The 20,139-nt window shown below is 51.8% G+C and overlaps 1 protein-coding gene across 1 annotated transcript; it reads left to right on the forward strand.

Moving 5' to 3' along the window:
* Nucleotides 1-330: 330 nt before the first annotated feature.
* Nucleotides 331-19,804, forward strand: FAM83D (family with sequence similarity 83 member D). The gene is made up of 4 exons (XM_059407979.1): nt 331-838; nt 11,618-11,785; nt 15,930-16,054; nt 18,383-19,804. The coding sequence occupies exons 1-4, from the start codon at nt 362-364 to the stop codon at nt 19,368-19,370; spliced, it is 1,758 nt and encodes a 585-aa protein (XP_059263962.1). The 5' UTR covers nt 331-361; the 3' UTR covers nt 19,371-19,804.
* Nucleotides 19,805-20,139: the final 335 nt, after the last annotated feature.

Genomic DNA, 20,139 nt, shown 5'->3' on the forward strand with positions numbered 1-20,139 from the left:
GCTGACCCTGAACCGTTCGGGTCTCCGCAGGCCCGCAGCGGGAACTACCGATCGGAGAAGGCGTGGAGTGTCCATGCTGAAATTCCACGCGGCGACCCCCGAAAGCGATGAGACTCGCCCCCCGCCCGCAGGCAGCGCGGAGGCGCCGGGGGTGGGGGTGGGGCCGGGCGGCGGTGCAGCCAATGGCAGGTCAGGGGGCGGAGCCGCGGCGGCGTGCGCTGCGCCGGGACTCCGCCGTTAAGGGTGGCAGCCAATGGGAGGGCCGGGACGCGGGCCGGCTAGATTCAAAGGTGCCTATAAAGCGGCCGACACGCCCGCGCTCGCCTGAACCCGGTGCGGTCGGTCCCGTGCGAGCGCAGCTATGGCTCTGCGCCCCGACGGTCTGGACGAGCTGCCCGCCGCCTGCCTGTCGCCGTGCGGGCCGCCCAACCCGGCCGAGCTGTACAGCGAGGCGCGGCGCCTGGCGCTGGAGGAGCTGGTGGCGGGCGGCCCCGACGCCTTCGAGGCCTTCCTGCGGCGCGAGCGCCTGGGCCGCTTCCTGAACCCCGACGAGGTGCGCGCTATCCTGCGGGCGGCCGAGCGGCCCGGCCAGGAGGGCGCGGCGGCGGGGGCCGAGGACTCCTTCGGCTCGTCGCACGACTGCTCGTCCGGCACCTACTTCCCGGAGCAGTCGGACCTGGAGCCGCCGCTGCTGGAGCTCGGCTGGCCCGCCTTCTACCGGGGCGCCTATCGCGGCGCCACGCGCGTCGAGGCGCACTTCCAGCCCCGCGGCGCGGGCGCGGGCGGCCCCTACGGCTGTAAGGACGCGCTGCGCCAGCAGCTCCGCTCCGCGCGGGAGGTGAGCGGCCGGCCTCGGGCCCCGGGGCGAACGGGAGGCCCTCTCCAGAACGGGAAACAGGCCGGCTGGCAGCGCGGGCCGGGTGGTCCCGGGAGCCCCCGACTCTTCCCGCTCTGCGTGCCTTCCCTCGGATCACAGGGACAGCGGGAGAAGCGTCAGCACCCAAGGATGATAGCTGTGTCCGAGATCCAACTCCTGATAGTCACCTCCCCTGGGGGAGGGGGCCGGAAACACTTTTAGTTCCACGTTTCAGTTAAAACCAAACCAGATTGCTAATTTTCCTGGCCGTCAGCCAACCCTGGATCCCATCTCCTAAGAAGTGCATTCCCTAGCGAAAGATTCCAGCAAGATTGCACTCAGCAACAACTACGGGGTGTTAGGAGTCCGTTATTGCTGGTCACAGCTCTGCGTCTTATGTTGTAGAAAGCAAATACATTCCAGGGGCAAAGTGAGAACCTTGCCCCTTTCCCTCCTGCCGCAGGCCAGAGGAGAAATTGCTCTTTCTCTGAATGGGGGGCTGTGTTGGGGTGGGGGGGCTGCTCAAGTTTTGGTGCTATTGCCCTCTTAGTGTGGGTTGGGTGGGAAGCTGCTGCAGGGTGCTGGGTACCTAGGGGTTTGGGAGAAAGGATGCAACATACAAGGTGGTGGGGGCTGGGTGGATGTGGTGGCAGACACCTAGTTAGCTGCCACCTTGATTGCTGACTGGCATTGCTCATCTTCCTGGCTGCCGGCTATGCGAGGGACATGGCAGGTAAAGCCCTAGGCCATGGGTAGACTCAGTAGGGCTAGTACCCGAGTGTGTCTGACTGTGGCTTCTGAAATCTGTGTCAGGTCGGGCTGAAAATTGTCAAGTCCAGGAACAAGGCTCAACTCTCACCAGTGTTGTTGATTGTGGCTGTTCTTCTGACGGTGGGCTTGCATTGGGTAGAGGGTAATGTGGGCTAGTGCCTTGCCTTTGGGGTTGTAGGTGTGGTGGGAATGCCGCAGTGCTTTGGATATGCTGAAGGTCCTTTTTTTAGAGCAGATCCTTGAGAAAATTAAAAAGACAAAGAAAGGGACGAAGGTGGGGTGCATTTCCGGAGCTCACCTCCAGGAGGAAGGTTTGGGCACTTAGAACTTAAAAGAGTAATTAATGAACATGTCTCCATGAAAGAAAGGGGGGAATTGCCTTAACTTCTTGCCCAGCTCCACTCTATTGGTAGTGGAGGGGCACTGGAGCTGAGGCCAGGGGGAAAACTGTCTATCAAGTCACGTGCTAGCCTTGGAAGGGGCTTGAGGCTGGTGCTTAGACTCCCCTTTGTGCCAGGGGCATCCTGTAATACTGGTGGTCCAAGGTAGGACCTCTTGCCGTGGTCTGTGCGCTACTCCAGCTCCACGCTCATATCTTTAAGATTCCGTCTTGGGAACCTGGGCGATTTTAATGGAGAAAGGTGGTACATTACCTTTACATCTGTTTAGCATTTTCAGTATCTCTTCCAGATGCCACATTGCTTGCTCATTCAGCACCTACTGTGTATCGGGTGCTGTGCCAGGGCCCGGGGCCACAGGTGAAGGACGTGATGCTTATACTTGAGAGTTGACAGTCTGCTGGTGGAATGGATGGGGAGGTTGCTACAGACAGCAGGGGAAGAGTTGAAGAGTCAGGCGAGGCAGTGAACTTGGAGCTGGGTCCAGAAGGATGCCTGGGGCTTGCCAGGCCAGAGGGTAGAGAGCAGGAGGAGGCCACATTAAGCAGAGACCAGGCACTTAACTTGCCCAAGACCACAGTTGGTGGGGCGTGCCGCTGGGCTCCAGCCCATCTGCCTAGCCCCAGAGCCTGTGCTCATAACCGCTGCTGCTTGTGCATTCCCTGCCGTGCGGGAGGACTGGCCCCTTGGCAGGCTTCAACAGGCTGAAAGTTTTTTAAGTTTCTGAAGATTTGGACTGTTTATTTCCATGTTGCCTATCCTATAAACCAGGAAAATGACTAGGGCAGTATTGATACTTCCTGTACTTTTCGAGAAGAAGGCTGGAGTGGTCAGGATACAAGGAACAGGAAATTGGGGTCACTTGGTGCATGGCAGTGTCTAATCCTAGCTCTGTGGTGCGGACGGCTGGTTTTTGGCTGGGTTTTGTCCTCACCTAGACCTCTTGCTGCAGGAAGGTGTCTGGCACAGTTGGCGGGGAGGGGCAGGGCAGGCCAGCGGATGACGAAACAGTGCGGGCGATTCCACCTGCCTTTCCACTCTTGAGTTCTTGTCCCAGGATAGGTGTGCCCGGGGCTGTGCATCTGCAGGCCCTCCATTGGCTCAGTTTCTGGGCGCCTTTCAAAATGTGGGCGTCCTGCCACATGAGTGAGGGACAGCGTCTAAAACACTCAAGTGGTACGTGCAGCAGGGCTGGTGAACATGGGCTGATTGCTGACCTGGCGCCCAGCTGAGCTTCGTCACACCTGGGAGAAATCATGCTCTGGAACTGGAAAACTGAGAGGTTGGCTTCCTAAGGAATTTTTGAGAATAATTTTGAACTGAACAGCATTTGTTTCCCGGACACACCTACCCCCGAGTCTTTCCCTGTGCTGCTGTATTTGTCCATGAATCATTTTGGTCTTTGTCTAGGTTGCCCTGCGAATCCGTGTGTGGCTGGGCTCAGGCCCCCACAAATCAGGCGGGAGTAGAGACCTTCCCTGGAAGTGCTTCTTGCCCTTGATTATTGACCGCTTTCTGTGGTGGCCCTGGGGGTATTTCTGGTGTTTGAATGGCAAAGCTCATTCTGCCAGGAGGGTCCACACTCCTCGGAGGCACTGTTCTCCCCTGCTGCTTCTGTTCTGAAAGAGCTTGTGCTGTGACGCACCCTTAGGCATCCTTTTGATAACTGAGCATTAGTAGAAGCAGGGCTTGTGTTGAGGAAGGGTCCTGCCGGGAGGAGTGGCCACTGAGAAATCGGCTGGAGACCCCTGGCACGCGTGCAGGTGGATCCGAATTAGGGCCCCCCTGATCTTGCGTAATGATCCTCTGGTTATGACAGAATCTGTGCCATGTGATCAGTTCCTGCTCCGGGTGCCCCGGTCAGCCCAGAGCAGGCTCCCTCAACATCACTCCTGTTGATATTTTGGACCAGGTCATTCTTTGTCCTGGAGGACTGACCCTGAGCGGAGTCCCTGGCCTCCCTCACTAGATACCAGAAGCACACAACCCCCTCTCCCAATAGTCAGGGCATTCAAAAGTCTCCCAAGGGGAGATGGGGAGCTATTGCTTAAAGGTTAGAGTTTCTGTTTGGGGTGATGACAGAGTTTGGGAAGCAGATAGTGGTGATGATCACACAATGTTGTGAATGTAATTAATGCCTTTAAAAATACACTTGAAAATAACGAGGGTGGCAGATTTATTACTTATTTTACCAGAATTTAAAGAAATTGCCAAGGGGTACCTGGGTGGCTCAGTCGTTAAGCGCCTGCCTTAGGCTCAGCTCATGATCTCAGGGTTCTGGGAACGAGGCCCGTGCCAGGCTCCCTGCTAGGCTCCCTGCTCAGTGGGGAGCCTGCTTCTACCTCTTGCTCTGTCTGCTACTTCTGCTTGTATGCGCATGCGCTCTCTTTCTCTCTGTCAAATAAATATGTGAATAAAATCTTAAAAAGAAAGATAGAAAGAAAGAAATCTCCAAACTTCCCCTGAGGAAGGAAACTGCCCCTGGTTGAGAACCCCAGGCTCAGAAGGCCTAGCTGATGTACAATTTTAGGATGTGCCCCACCAGACAGCTTGGCTGCTTTTTCTCTCTTCTTTTGACTTTATGTGTCACGTGAAGGATTTTGGAATTGTCAGCCAGTTCTTTCTTTCTTTTTTTAAACTGTGGTAAAATACACCACATTTACCATTTTCCCGTGAAGTGCCATTAAGCGTAGTCCCATCGTGCAGCCATCGCCACTGTCTACGCAGAACCGTGTCTTCCCACGCGGCAGCTCTGTCCGCATTGCACAGTGACTCCCCCCGCCCCCAGCCCTCCGCTGTGTCTGCTTTTATTCCTTCATTCTTTTCACCTGAATTTACCCTTCGACACAACAACTCCACGTCTGTGTGTCTGTCCCAGAGACACGCTGGCAAAAGCATGAATAGACACGTGCTGTAGGCTATTTGTTTGCGGCGGATTTACGGTAGTGAGCGACCGGAGGAGCAGAAGCGGCCCGTCTACAGAGTGGGGTCCCCTGCAGCTCGAAGGAAGGAGCGAGGACCTGTTCTATTTCCTGTGACTAAGTGTCTGGAGCTGCCCCGGCCAGGAAGGTCACCTTTAGCCGTCTGTGGCTGTTTCAGTTTATATGAATTAAAGTGAAATACGAAAAATTCAGTTCCTCTGTCTCATCAGCTGTATTTCAAGTATTCCGTCTGCACCGGTGGTTAGTGGCTACCAGGTGGATGGCACAGAGCAAGAATGTTTCTGTGCCCTCGAAGGTTCTGTTGATCGGTGCCGCTCTAGAACGCTGTGGATCACATGCTGCTTTTATCTTGTCGTTACAGTAAACAGGTGTTACGTGTTTACGGCAAAGAAGTGTGTGCCTGTACATACTTATTTGTATTTAGGAAAGTGGAGGACCATCCAAGAACGGGTCAAAATCCTTATCGTATGGAGAGAGGAGGAAGGGAAAGGAGGCACGAGGCACGAGGAAGGGAGCTCGGGGACCCTGAGAGCGCCCTGGTTTGTAGAGCGGACTTTGCACCCGGGTAAATGCTTTACCTAAGTATAACAAAAATAACTCAGAACGATAGCCCCCTTCATCCCCCAAACCCTTCTGGATGCTTTTTCTTTCTAAAAGCCCAGATGGCCTAGGTATTTCACGCTGGAACATGACCAAGGAGATACCGCCACCACCAGGGCCAGCAGGGGGTGGGCACTGCCCCATGCCTTTCCGGACAGGCCTGTGCCACGCTGTAGACCGGAGCCGAAATGGTTAGTTGTAGGAGAGCAGCTAGGCGATGGAGGGAAAACAACACGGACAAGCAAATACAGGGTTCCCTGGGGACAGTTTTACTTTTTGTGTGTGTTGCTAAACCCTGAAGATAATACCAAGTTATTGAAACATTTTTAAAGAAATTTCAAGGACGTGGGGCGCCTGGGTGGCTCAGTGGGTTAAGCCTCTGCCTTCAGCTCAGGTCATGATCTCAGGGTCCTGGGATCTGACCCCACATCCGGCTCTCTGCTCAGCAGGAGGCCTGCTTCCTCCTCTCTCTCTCTCTGTCTGCCTCTCTGCCTACTTGTAATCTCTGTCTGTCAAATAAATAAAATCTTTAAAAAAAAAGAAATTTCAAGGACGTGATTCCCGTTCCGTTACAACCTGTAATGAATGAGGAGAAAAGATGTCTTTTGCTTTGTGAGAAGGTGGGTGTCTGGAACCCCCCGGCGGGGGCACTGAGGAACTGAAGGAAAAGGGTCTGAGGCTCACGTGGTGGTGTGGGATGTGCAGCACACGGGCTGTTGGTGACCGCTGGGCAGGCCGAGGCATCTTGGAATGGGCACAGACCCTGGGTAGAATTCCAGGCATGTTGCACATGTGTCCTTGCTTTCTGGCTGTGGATGGGGAGGCAGGGAAGCTGAGGCACAGTAGGAAAGGGTGATAGATGCGAACATTCTACTTCTTACAGGGGACGAGCTGGAATGAGTGCCCCCCACCCCCCGAGGCTCAGGTGCCTGGTCAGGGCCGGTGGATGGCGCATGAGTCAGACTGCAGAGCTGGAAGGGACCTTGTGTCAGGGCACTGAGCTCAGGTGGAATGACCAGCCCAGGGACAGTGGCTGAATGGGGGTCAGACACACACGCTGCTGTGGGAGGGCTTCTTGTGTGCAGGGAGCTGGCTGGCTCTCTCCGGACCGAACCCGCTGCACACCCTACGGGCCAAGCAGTAGTCTTTGCAGGCATGGAAGGCAGCCGAACTTCGAACTCTCAGCTGAGCAGAGAGCCCGATGTGGGGTCCGATCCCAGGACCCTGAGATCATGACCTGAGCTTGCCAGAGGGTCTGTGGTGCTCGAAAGTGGAGGAGCCGGCATCCACGCCGAGGTCTGCCTCTGCGGTCTGTCCTGACAATGTCTGTGCCCCCAAGGTTTCCTAACTTTGTCCGTTCTGGATTAGTTGGTGGGGCCACCTGCAGTGGGAAGGTATGGGTGTGCTAAGGACGACACAAGCTTCCTCAACGTTTGTTCTGTGACCTGTTTCATGTTCCTAGGAATCCCCCTCTGATGGGCTCCATCCCGTGCCCTTTGTAAAACACTCTACCGATCCTTTCAGGAAGTGTTCCAAGCTCTCAGTCCCTTGGACACTGAAACTTGGACTTGTTTGGAATACTGTTTCATCTCACGCTCTTCTAATGGGCGGCTCTTGAGTCGCCCGGGCCTGGGCTGAGATTCCAGCTCCTGCGTTGGCTTAAGTGTGTCACTGGGAACAAGTTACCTAACTGCTCCCAGCTTCATTTTTCTCATCAGGAAATCGGAGATAATTACTGGGGTTTTGACATCTCTAGCTATCTCCTCAGAGCTTTTGTGCAAGAAAGCAGATGGAAAAGCTTCTAGATCGTGTGAGAATGAGTATAAGCAGTCTGTGCTTGTCCCAGAGACCGAGAATAGCACCGCAGTAGCTGTGTATTCACTGGGTCCCTCGGGTTACGTCATCAAAGGGCAGTTGGAGAGACAGGGGAGGGCTGTCACCTTTGAGGATGGCATGGGACTCGACAAAGGTGTGGCTGCTCTAGATGTGACTGGAGAGACACAGGCACTGTGGGGTACTGGGCGGCAGCTTTTGGCAGCTGGATGTTTCCTCCTCGGGTATCATGTAATGACTGATTCGCACTGAGTTGCAGGTGGGGGTTGACCTTGAACAGACTCTCAAAAGTCACCTCTTGCAGAAATTTCTAGCCCTAAGAGACTGGGCTGGCCCTTTCCAGCACAGGCCAGGATAGGGCAGTGCCCACGGTGATTGTGTGGGGCCTTGGTGGGCATGGGATGCTGCCTTCCAGATGTGTCTCTCCCTTGTGTCATTAAGCATAGTCACATCGCCTGGGATTGGGAACAATGACCGGTTCCAAGTTGTATCCTTCCAGGGCCCAGCAGCCTGCAGGAGGAACACCAGTCCCTGGGATGCGGGTCTGGCCTTGGAAAGCAGGCACTCGGCTGGCCAGTGAAGGAGCCCAGGTCATTGCTGAGCTCAGTGAAGAGATGGTCCCTTCAGAAATTGAGAAGCCTCTGGTCTAGTTTAGTCTAGTAGGACTTGATTGCGGGGGGCTAGCGTGGGGAGAGTCTAGGGGCGTGGGGCGGGGTCTCGAAGGCAGGCAGGCTGATCGCTTTCCCACGCAGACTGTTCCTCCATTGCAAGCCTTCTGCTCTGGCGAGAGAGGAGGGGCTGTTGGGTGCAGGGAAGTTAGAGGAGAAACACCTCCCTCCTCCCTCTAATCACCTAGCGTTCAAATCCGATTATTTGGCACACACACAGGAAAGGCTGGGGCTTTAAAACCAAGCGATGAAATTAAGAGCAGATGAAATACTTACTCACCAGCTAACAAAGGTGGTATTTGCACGGTCGTTTTGTGAAGGGGTGAATCAAAGTCTAATTTGGCAGGTGCCTTATACTCTGGCCCTGCTCATGGGTCCCTGCCTCCAGCAACCCTATTTTTTTAAATTTTATTTTTAAAAATTTTATTTGTCAGAAAGAGAGCACAAGCAAGGGGAGGAACAGAGGGAGAGAGAGAAGTGGGTTCCCCATTGAGCAAGGAGCCCGATACAAGACTCGATCCCAGGACCCTGGGATCATGACGTGAGCCGAAAGCAGGCACTTAACTGACTGAGCCACCCAGGCATCCCCCTCCACCCCTCTCTAAGCCGGCCAGCCTGGCAGTGTTGCTTAGTCCCTTCCACGGGCAACTTGCATGCCAGTCCATCAGCCCTGTCCTGCTGGGCTTTGCCCGTGTCTCTCACTAGCCTGGGTTTCTTGAGGACAGGGATTGACCCTAGATTTGTCTTCCCGTAGCTTTCTCTAGTGAGCTCTGCACACAGTCCTAAGTGAGAACATTCACATCCCCTGTGAAGGCCTCCTGATGCCTTCCCGTAGCCTCTCAAGTGCATTGCTTGGTTCCTGTTTGCGTGGAGGTGAGTGGGCTTCTGCTTCCCCCCACCGCACCCCTGTCCCCACCTGCATAGCCCATGGCCTGGCTCTTACATGGACCCCCTTCCTTCCCTTCTCTGCAACCCTCAGTGCTTCCTTCCTGGCCGATCGTGGAAGCCTCTGTCACCGATTTTTCTTCCTTCTCCAGTCATTAGCCCTAAACATTGCTGAACCTGAAAAATAATGTCTAAGTGCTTTCTGGGTTGTGGGAACAGGGACGGATCTCCAACCTACACCACACTATCTTCTAGCACCCACTACTCTCCTGTTGGGTTGGCCACTTCAAAGTCCTTACTGTACCTTTTTTTTTTTTTTTTAAGGTGGTGGGAAGAGTAGAGGGAGAAAGAATCTTAGGGCTGGCACATGGAGCCTGATGTGGACTCGATCCCACAACCCTGAGATCATGACCTGAGCTGAAATCAAGAGTCAGCCACTCAACCAGCTGAGCCACCCAGGTGCCCCTGGAACTCCTTACTCTTCTTGTTCTTTCTTTCTTTCTTTCTTTCTTTCTTTCTTTCTTTCTTTCTTTCCTTTCTTTTCTTTCTTTTCTTTCTTTTCTTTCTTTCATTTTGTATTCATTTGAGAGAGAAAGAACGTATGAGAGCATGAGCCGGGGCAGAGCAAGAGGGAGAAGCAGACTCCTTGCTTCAGGGAGTCAAACAGGGCTTGACCCCTGGGATCATGACCCGAGCCAAAGGCAGACACTTTGCCAACAGCCACCCAGGCGTCCCCTCCTTACTCTTCTTAAACCTCCCCCTCCATTGCCCCTGTGATGGTGACTCTATGGTTGGCCCTCAGGCCCTCCACGACCTGGTTCACATGCGTATGCCTCTCAGCCAGGTTCAGCCTCGCTGGCCCCTACCCCGTCATTTCCAGCTTCTTCCTCTGCCACCACCCGGCTTCCTGCTCGAATGCCCTCCTCTTCACTTCTCCCCTGTCCAAATGGGGTCCTTGTTTGTGGTTCAGCTCAAAGGCCTTTTCCTCCAGGAATCCCCCTGTTCTCTGGTGAATGTTAGAGTGCCTGGAGCACGTCCGCCCAGCAAGGGAGGTCTCCTCCTGCTCTCAGTTTCCCCGATGTAAGTGCCTCAGCACTCTGCCTGCCTGCATCCCACACCCCACCTCTGCTAGGGGGCTCAGAGCTGGACTCGGTGCCCAGGCCTTTCTGCCTTTTGCGCACTATGTTAGGCGACCTGCATTAGTGGGATGGCTACAACGCCACGTGGGATGCAGAAAGCCTCATGGGAACCCGCAAAGTTCTGATGATGCCACCAGTTCCTAGAGAACACTCATTTTTGGGGTGCCTGGCTGGCTCACTCAGTAGAAAATAACTGTCAATCTTAGGGTTGTGAGTTCAAGTCCCGCGGTGGGCATGGAGCCTACTTTAAAAAAAAGAAAGAAAGAAAAGAAAAAAGAACACTTATTTTTTAAATTATTGTGCCCAGGGGATTTTAGCCAAACCCTCCCTCAAGAGTAGCTCAACAGCTCGGGCTTCATCAACACGGTGGGGTTGGGGGGGCTTGGAGTAGGGAAGGCAGCCAGAGAGAGAAGTTGGTCTTCCCAGACTCCTCATACCAGCGAACTTCCTGCGAGCGGTGTTTCGTGGCCCCTCATCCTGGTAGGTGAGACTGGGGTGTGGGAGAAAGACCGCAGACTCTCCTCTTTGTCTCCGTGTTGCTTCTTGAACACCCACCTCCTTTAAGGGGCCGTGACTGTCAGGTGCTGTCTTGAGTCCTCTGGGCCCACAGAGCCAAATCCATCCCACCCCAGGGTCACAACAGAAGTTGGGACACCCATAAATAAATAATCTTCACCTTCAGAAAAGGAGTGAATGTGGCCCTAGGAGACACAAGTTTTCACTGTTGAAGTGAGGAGGAGGGAGACCCCCTTCCCACCCAGGCTGCTCCTAACGGTGGCTCAGGAGCTGTGTCCTTTGTTCCAGGCCCCGGCTCTGGCCTGGTTTTCAGGGGCTTGTGCTAAACCTGCACGTTCTGACACCCCCGCAGCCCGTCGGGACTTCACTCACGTTTCCAGTCTTAACACTGCAGAGGGCATGACCAGAGGCTTGGGGCCTGGAGCAGCCTCTCCAGCGGGGAGAGCCAGGAGCTGGCAGGTGCCTCCCTGTGTTGAACTGTCTGGACGGCTCCTACTCTGGCCTGAGGAAGGGAATCAACAAAGAGATACTTGAGGGATCTTTTGTACCTTGCACTTCATGTAGCCTCGTCATGTAGTTCTGACGACACGCCTTTTCGCAGACTCAGGACCAGACCTTGCAAATGACTGTAATTTGCCTGGGGCTGCGTGGCCAAGGCAGCTGTGAACTGTGGTCGGATGCTGAGTGTGGGAAGATTGAACAGCAGGCATGAACGGAGCCGAGCTCTTAGGGAGAAGAACGGACTGGGCCAGGGAAGCACAGAGGACTGGCTGGGAGGCAATCGGGAGGTTCAGCTGGGCCAAGTCCAGATGTGTAGGGTACAGCAGCCTGAGTGTCTTTGGAGATGGAGGCGTCCGTGGTTGGGGTCAAACTGATAGCACAGAAGGTGAAGCGGGGGACTGATCCTTCCCGGGCTCTGAGATGGGCTCCCGAGTCTGCGCAGCAAGCTGTAAGCTGGTGTTGCCGGGAGCTGACCTCTCGCTCTTCCCTCCGCTGCCTCACTCTGCAGGTGATCGCCGTGGTGATGGATGTTTTCACAGACATCGACATCTTCAGGGACCTGCAGGAAATAAGTCGGAAACAGGGAGTCGCCGTCTACATCCTTCTGGACCAGGCCCTGCTCTCGCAGTTTCTGGACATGTGCATGGATCTGAAAGTGCACCCCGAGCAGGAGAAGGTTTGTGTTACACGTTTCCAGTCTCCCCGCAATCAGCAGTAATGACCGAGCGACCGAGACCCACGTGGTTTGTACAGTGGTGGGCAGGGGATCCCCATGACAGGAGAGGCAACTGAGGCCATGAGCAAAGCCATTTGCCTAAAGTCTCATGGAAAGGAAATCACAGGAAAGGCAAGCTGGTGCAGTCACTCTGGAAAACTATATGTAGGTACCTCAAAAAGTTAAAGATAGAGCTACCCTGTGACCCAGCAATTGCACTACTGGGTACATGCCCCCAAAATACAAGTGGAGTGATCCAAAGGGGCACTTGCACCCCAATGTTTATAGCAGCAATGTCCACAATAGCCAAACTATGGAAGGAACCTAGATGTCCATCAACAGATGAATGGATAAAGAAGATGTGGTAGATACACACACACACACACACACACACACACACACACACACACACAGGCGTATTAGCCATCAAAAAGAATGCCATTTACAACAATGTGGATGGAACTGGAGGGTGTTATGTTAAGCGAAATAGATCAATCAGAGAAAGAAAGCTATCATATAATTTCACTCATGTGGGATTTAAGAAACAAAAACAGAGGAACGTAGAGGAAGGGAGGGAAAAATAAGACGAAACCAGAAAGGGAGACAAACCATAAGGGACTCTTAGTCACAGGAGACAGACAGAGGGTCGCTGGAGGGGAGTGGGGCAGGGGGACAGGGTGGCTGGGGATGGATGTTAAGGAGGACATGATGTGATGCTCACTGGGTGTTACGTAAGACTGATGAGTCCTTGACCTCTACATCTGAAACTATACTAGCTATTATCCATGTTAATGGAATTTAAATAAATAAAAAAATAAATCACTACCATGACTAGGGAAAAAATAAAAAGAAACCACAGAGTCAGGACTCAGACCTCGGCTGGCCTCTCGTGTTGTGCTCCCTCCTAAGTGGGAGCTCAACTCTTGGCAGCAGGAAGCTACCTTGAAGGTGCGGCTTTTGTCGGTAGCACCGGCAGGCCCACCGCCGACAGGGCCCCTGCTTTCTCCTGGGCACTGCTCTGTCCTGTCCTAGCCTCCTGACAAATGTGAGGCAACTCAGTCCTCACCACAGCCCTGTCTCAGCTCCCAGGAGGTGGCACAGAGAGCCCAGCACTTGCCAGTCGAAAGGAGTGGGCCAGGGGTGTGACTCCCGTTCGTGCACCTGCCTGCCCCAGCCGGGCTACTCCTGATCCCCGTCACGTGCTGCCTCTCGGGTGTCATTTTTCTTTTTTTTTCTAAGATTTTATTTATTTATTAGAGACAGATTGAGAGAGAAAGAGCACAAGCGGGGGTGGAAGCAAAGGGAGAAGCAGACTCCCCACTGAGCAGGGAGCCCCACACGGGCCTCAATTCCCACACTCTGGGATCATGACCTGAGCTACCCAGGTGCCCCTCGGTTCTCGTTCTTATAAAATAAGGCTTTTTATGTCCTTTGCTCTGAGCCTGGAAGTAATTTGAGCTCAAGTATTTAAATGTAAGGTGACATGAGTCAGCTAGCTGATTCTCTGTAGTGGGAGCCAAGAAAAATCCTATTTGTCATTCATCTTTTTAAATCAAGCATCTTAGTGTGAGCCGTGAGCTTTGGGACTTAATTCATCCACTTGGTTAATTACCTATGTGCAGACCTTGTCTGAGCCACTTACTGTTCTAAGTGCTGGGAAGAAAGCAGTAAACAAACTGAACTAGGAATTTGGGCTTTGGTACCGTAGGCTTCTTGCATAGTGGACATCAGCTTACCACCTTCTGATTATCAAGTCACTTGGTCTACAAAACTTGGCCATTTAACTTCCCCCACAGAGTTCCCGGCGGTGGTTTTCCCTAAGGAGGATCAGGATTGGGTTTAATTAGGTAGTTACAAAGCACATTCGTGTTGGAGGTAGAATTGGAGTTTGAGCCAGCCACATGACCCAGCAGCTGCTGAAACAGGAGGTCAGGGAGGCACTGGGTTGCCTTGGGTTGTCGTGTCTCCTTAGCATCCTCTCGTCTGCAACGGTTCCTCTGTCTTCCTTTGACTTTTAGGGTCTTGATGCTTTTGAAGAACACTAGCCAGTTTTTTGTAGAACTTGGGTTTGTCTGATGTTGCCTCATGGCCAAGGTCAGATTATGTGTTTTGGTCAGACCACAGAAGTGATGCTATGTCATACCAGAGTGTGTCCTTCACACTACGTGAAGGATAGTGTCCTTCATAGTGTCCTTCACCCGGTTTCCCCCCCGGGGTTCCATCTTGAGTAACTTAGAGTACAAAGTCAAAGCCCGGAAATGGGGATCGTACAACGTGTGCCTGTAGTTCTGTGCCATTTCATCTCATGTGGACATATGTGTACCCACCACTGCCATCACAATACAGAACTGTTCTACTGCCGTCGGGATACAGGACTGTTCTGTCACAGTGATCTCCCTCTTGCTACCATTATGGTCCCATCTGCTCCCCTCTCTGTGCCCTCCTCCCGATTTTTAACCCCTGGCAACCAGTAATTTGTTCCCCGTGTCTCTAATTTTGTCATTTAGAGCATGGTCTATAAATGGAATCATACAGTGTGTGACTTTTTTAAAGATTCATTTATATATTTTAGAGAGAGAAAGGATGCTCGCACGTGGCTCAAACCAGACGGGGGAGGGGTAGAAGGTGAGGGAGAGAGAGACCCTGAGGCAGTCCGCCCTCAGCACAGAGCCGGATATGGGGCTCGATCTCACTACCCTGAGATCATGACCTGTGTCGAAACCAAGGGTTGGCCACTCAACCGACTGTGCCGCCCAGGCACCTGGTCCATGACCTTTTGAGATTGGCTTTTTTCATGCCGCACAACGCCCTTCATATCCGCCCCAATTGTTGTGTGTGACCACAGTTTGTTGTTTCTCCTGTTGAGTCATGTCATGTGATATGGCTGTCCCATGGTTTGTTTGACCTGTCACCCACTGAAGGGCGTCAGGGCGGTGTCCAGTTTTGTGCTATTATGAAGAAAGTTGCTCTGAATCGTTGTGCACAGGTTTCTGTGTGGATGTAGGGTTTTACTCCTAGTCCTTAAAGGTAAGGAACATGCCTATTATCTGTGTTGTCTCAAGGCTCAGCACATCCTGGGGACTTTGTGAAATGAAGGAGAGAATTGAACCAATATCTTAAGCATTTCATTTGAATCCTATAAGATTTCTTTTTTTTTTTTTTTTTTAAGATTTTATTTGACACAGAGAGAGAGTACATAAGCAGGGGGAGCAGCAGGCAGAGGGAGAGAGGGAAGCAGGCGCCCCACTGAGCAGAGTGCCCAATGCAGGACTCGATCCCAGGACCCTGGGATCATGGCCTTAGTGGAAGGCAGATGCTAAACCGACTGAGACACCCAGGCACCCTCATGTGAGATTTCTAAAAGTATATAGATCACCCAGTGCTGATTTGCCCCAAAGAATGCAGATGCTCTTAGTACTGTACAAACCACTGGATGTAGGTTTCCATGTGTCATTTTACAAGGAGAGTTATGCCCACATATGCACCATGGGGTCCCAGTATACTGGTGCTCTTCTGGTAAATTCGTTCTTATAAGAGATGTGACATTGCTGATTTAGCCCCATGGGATATGCGTGTTTCAGCCTCAGAAGTCCCGTGTTAGAGAAGGCTTGTCCTGTTCTTCTTACTCGGGATGTGGGGTAAGTGAGGATGGGCGATATTACTCATTACCAGTGCTGTTAAATAAAAGAGTAGGAGAAATAGCAGCCTCGCTTCTTTAAGCCTTTGTTAAAATGATGTCTATTACTAGCGTGTTATCTTTGATCATTTTATCCCCCGCATTTTGTTTCAAAATCATTTCTTGGTTTCTGTTGTGTCCTGTCACCAACAGTGAGTCTTCTTTTCGAACACATACATGTGCCCCTGAACCAAGAGTCTCAGAATTCAGTGTGAGCAAAGGGCACACCAGAAAGACGGACTCACTGAAGTCGCATTCCTTGAATCCTGAACGCTGCGGGCTTGCGGGTCCCGTACGCTGTTCCCGATGGGGCCCGGCGACCCCTTCTTTGCCAATTAGCGTGCCTGTCTGGGAATCGTAAACCAAGCCCTCTTTATCATTTGCTCACTGGACTCTTTGTTTCTTTTTTCTCCCGTTCCCTGCTAACAGCTGATGACCGTTCGGACCATTACCGGAAATACTTACTATGCAAGGTCAGGAACTAAGATAGTTGGGCAGGTTCACGAGAAGTTCACACTGATTGATGGCATTCGAGTGGCTACAGGCTCCTATAGGTAAGTCTCTATCCTGCCCACATATGCTGCTCTAGCCTTTGTAGATGGTGCATGCTATTTAAGGTAAAAGCTGCTTTTTCCTCGCAATGTGAGCCTTGGTGGCCAAGCATCCGAGAGTTGTGCATCTGTGGGTGTGATTACATCAGTCAGAACCTCCTTCTGCAGGGGGTGGTCAGGGTGCAGGGTCACCTCCCCTGCCCTATGGGCCACAAAACCAAAGTGCAGATGTTGAAACTTGCTTAGAGACCCCCAGGGAACGAGTCCGTAATTCTAACCTCAGCCAGGTCTTCAGCGACTGAACCGGGAGTTACCAGTGACAGGAAAAAACTCAAATCCTGTTCCTTGGGGCCTTTGACCTCCCCCTGTCCCTCCTCCCAGCCGCTCATTTGCAGGTAAGGGTGGTCGCAGGCCTTGGCGTCAGTGTGGAGGGCAGAGCCGAAGCTCTCACCTTGTGCTTAACACCTTCACCTTCCTTTAAGCCTTTTAACCTAGTGCTTTAGTCTAGAAAGTCCTGGTCCCTATTTCTGGCCCCACCTTTGGAGTCTCTCCTTGGCAGTGGCACCTTATGGTAGGATGCCGGGTTGTTGAAGAGGGTGGAGATGATGAGCGGTTGACACAGATCTCCGGAAAGTTAAGCTACACCGTGTTTATTGAGGTGGCCCTGATGGTGGTGTGTCTGTGCGTTAGAATGGTGGTATGCACAAGGTATGTCGTGAGCTTAAAAAAGAGAGACTCCTTTTTGAAGACACATGCATCTCTGGCTGATAAGCCCGTGTCAGCCCACGGTAAAGTTGGACACGGAAAGGGTGGTAGCTGAAGTGGTGAGATCAAGAAACTCACGATGCCCGTCTTCGCAGACAGCACCGTCGCTGCTCAGAACAAAACTCGTGCTCTTCCTTGAGACCTCCTTTCACGAGACGTTTATAAATAACTGGAGAAAACTGCATTTTCATCCAAAATAGGTTTCATCTATATTATACAAACTTAGTCTCAAATGGTTTTTGGCTCTTCTAAAACATAAGATATAAAAATTACATGACTCTGTCTAAAAAAAAAAATAATATGCTACCATTGAGGATAAGGGTGAGGAAGATGGCTTCTATTTATTGAGGACATTTCATAATCCTGGTGTTAGGTAGTTTTCTTGTGTGCATGATTGAGGGTTTTCAATATCAACCCTCATAGAGGGTTTCCAAAGGAATCCTTCTTCTCAGACGGCAGTTCTCAAGGTAGAATTTGCATCAGGAGGGATTCTAGGTTGCCAGAGACAGAGCTGACATTATGTTTTATGATCTCATTTAAAATATCCTGTTCTTGGGATGCCTGGGTGATTCAGTCATTAAGCGTCTGCTTTTGGCTCAGGTCATGATTCCAGGGTTCTGGGATCAAGTCCCACATCTGGCTCAAGCAGGGAGCCTGCATCTCTGCCTGCTGTTCCCCCTGCTTGTGCTCTCTCTCTGGCAAATAAATAAAAGAAATCTTTAGAAAAATTAAAAAAAAAATCCTATTCTTGATGTAAACTTCTTTATCAGTGGGGTGACTGTGAGTGCAGAAAGCAGGCTCAAACTACTTTATGCAAAATAGAATTATTGAGTCCCATAACTTGAAAGTGTAGAAAGGTGCATTGGTTTTTAGCTCGTCTTGACCTGGAGGGCATATATTTATCAGAATATTGTCCCCTGGTTCTGCTTTTCTCTAGCTGATCTTTATTCTCAGTCAGGCTTATTCCTTTGAAGGTGAGGATCCAGGCTTCCTTACGCAGCTGTTAGTAGTTGTCTCCCAAAGAGAGAGCCTTTCTGTTTGCGCTGACATCGTCCTTGAAAAATTACTTGGTCCTCACTAGGTCACATGCCCACCCTGGGTAGATCCCTGACCCAATGGGCTCAGAGCAACAGCATCATCCTCAGAATGACAATACGGTCTCCCTTTGAAAATGGCGGTATCAGAGGAGCAGAGCACCAGCAGTATTTAAGGACGGGGGTCTAGTCTAGGGTCTCCCACTAGCTTCCCACCGTGACATCACTAGCTACTTTCTGCACTTCTAAAATGAGGGCCCTGGCCTACATATTTTTAAAGCCCCTTCTAGTTTTTAAGAACTCTGAGGCTGCAGAGATGTAGGTCTTAGTGCCTTTTCACTTCTCATAATGCACACACGTGTTATACACCGGGGTGAGGCTGGTTGAATTTACACTGCGCGGGGGTTATGCTGTCTCCAGAGCTGTGACTCCTGGACCAGAATATCTGGGCTTTATCATTGAGTTTGACAGTAAACAGTGAGGAGATTGCTCGCCCTTACCAGCTTCTCTTTGTTTGTTTTTAATCCTTAAGTTTTACATGGACGGATGGCAAATTAAATAGCAGTAACTTGGTCATACTGTCTGGCCAAGTGGTTGAACACTTTGATCTGGAGTTCCGGATCCTGTATGCACAGTCGAAGCCCATCAGCTCCAAGCTGCTGTCCAACTTCCGGATCAGCGGCAAGTTTGACCATCTGATCGACCCAAAGCCCCTGTCTAAGGAGCTCACGTTGGGCAGCCTGCTGCGCCTACGGCTGGCCCGGCTCTCAAGCACCCCCAAGAAGGCTGAGCTGGGGTGCGAGGTGCCCGCTGAGGGTGGGGCAGAGGCCAAGCGCTGTGACTCCGAGTCCTCCACCGTCAGTGATGAGAACGACTTCAACAGCCACAGGGACAAACCAGACAGCAGGATGATGACCGATGCCACGACTCAGACAGAGCTGGGAGAAGAGGTGCCAGCAGTGAGTGTGAGTGATGCGGGGACTCAGGCCAGTGCTCTTACGGCCTGTGCTGGGACCCAGACCGCAGTCACCACCAGGGCGGTGAGCTCCCAAACCGTGGTTTGGTCCACATCGGCCACCACCCAGACTGATGTGGACGAGAACGTTCTCTTTTCTCAGGGCTCCCAGTCTAAAGAAGGTTCACCGGTGTCCAGGATGTCTGTGTCGAGATCTCCCAGTTTAAGGTCTTCCTCCTCTCTGTCCTCTCAGGGCTCTGTGGCAAGCTCCCTGGGCTCCCAGGCTTCGGGCAGAGCCACTGACTTTGTCCCTGCTGGACATGCCAAGTTCTGGGGCACCCCCCACTTGGATCTGGGTTTGAGAGACTCCTTTAGGAACTTGAACCAAGAGCGCCAGTTTCACTTTGCCGGCATCAGGTCCAGGCTCAACCACATGCTGGCCATGCTGTCCAGGAGAACGTTCCTGACTGAGAACTACCTCGGTTTTCATCCCGGGAATGTCACCAGAGCCTCAGTGAATATGCTGGCTGTGAGAGATATCACACTGTATCCCTCCTACCAGTGACCGCTCGGCATTCAGTGCCGTGCTCCGAGTGCCCTGCTTTGCAGCTTGTTCACCTGACCTCTGGTCACCTCTATTTTCTCTGACTTCTAGAAACTTCACATTGTTCTCCATGCCTTTATCTTATTTTTGTCATGTATAAACCAGGTGTTGCTTTTATGGTTGAAACACTACGGGTACAGTTTCTTTGCACGACTTGAGTATTGGTATCTCTTAAAGAGAGCATTTGGGGGGGGGGGTCTCAGGCTAATTCAGGTAAGAGAGAAAAATGCGTTTTGTGTTTTTCGAGATATGTGTCATCTTCAGTTTTAGAGATTTGAACAACTAGTTTTTATGATCAAAATCCTGTTGAGAAGAAATTTTCTTAACGTCTGTCTCTTCTTTCGGATATCTGTGTTCTTAGCATTAAATAAATATAAACAACTTTTGTGTGGTGATTGCTCAAGTATTATTTTTCCCCTCTGGCACTTTTCTCTTCAACCCTAGGTGTGTCTCACAAGTAAATGCACAGAATAGCTCTTTTCGGAAGTTTTCTTTCTTTTTCCTCTCTCCTTCCTTCCTTTCTTTCCTTTCTCTTTCTTTCGTGTTGGGATGGGGAAGAAGTAGATGATCCAGACTGTTAAAAGAGAAAATATCCACTTAAAAGTTCGAAAACGTAAAGTAAGTGTCAGGGTCGTGGCCTCGTTAGTGACATGAATGTCAGTGTTCCTATCTGTACTGTATGAAGGAGGGAACTTGCCAGGAACCGCAGGTCTTTTCACATGCTCTGCTC

Source organism: Mustela nigripes, chromosome 7 (assembly GCF_022355385.1).
Source record: "Mustela nigripes isolate SB6536 chromosome 7, MUSNIG.SB6536, whole genome shotgun sequence".
NCBI classification, from domain to species: domain Eukaryota; kingdom Metazoa; phylum Chordata; class Mammalia; order Carnivora; family Mustelidae; genus Mustela; species Mustela nigripes.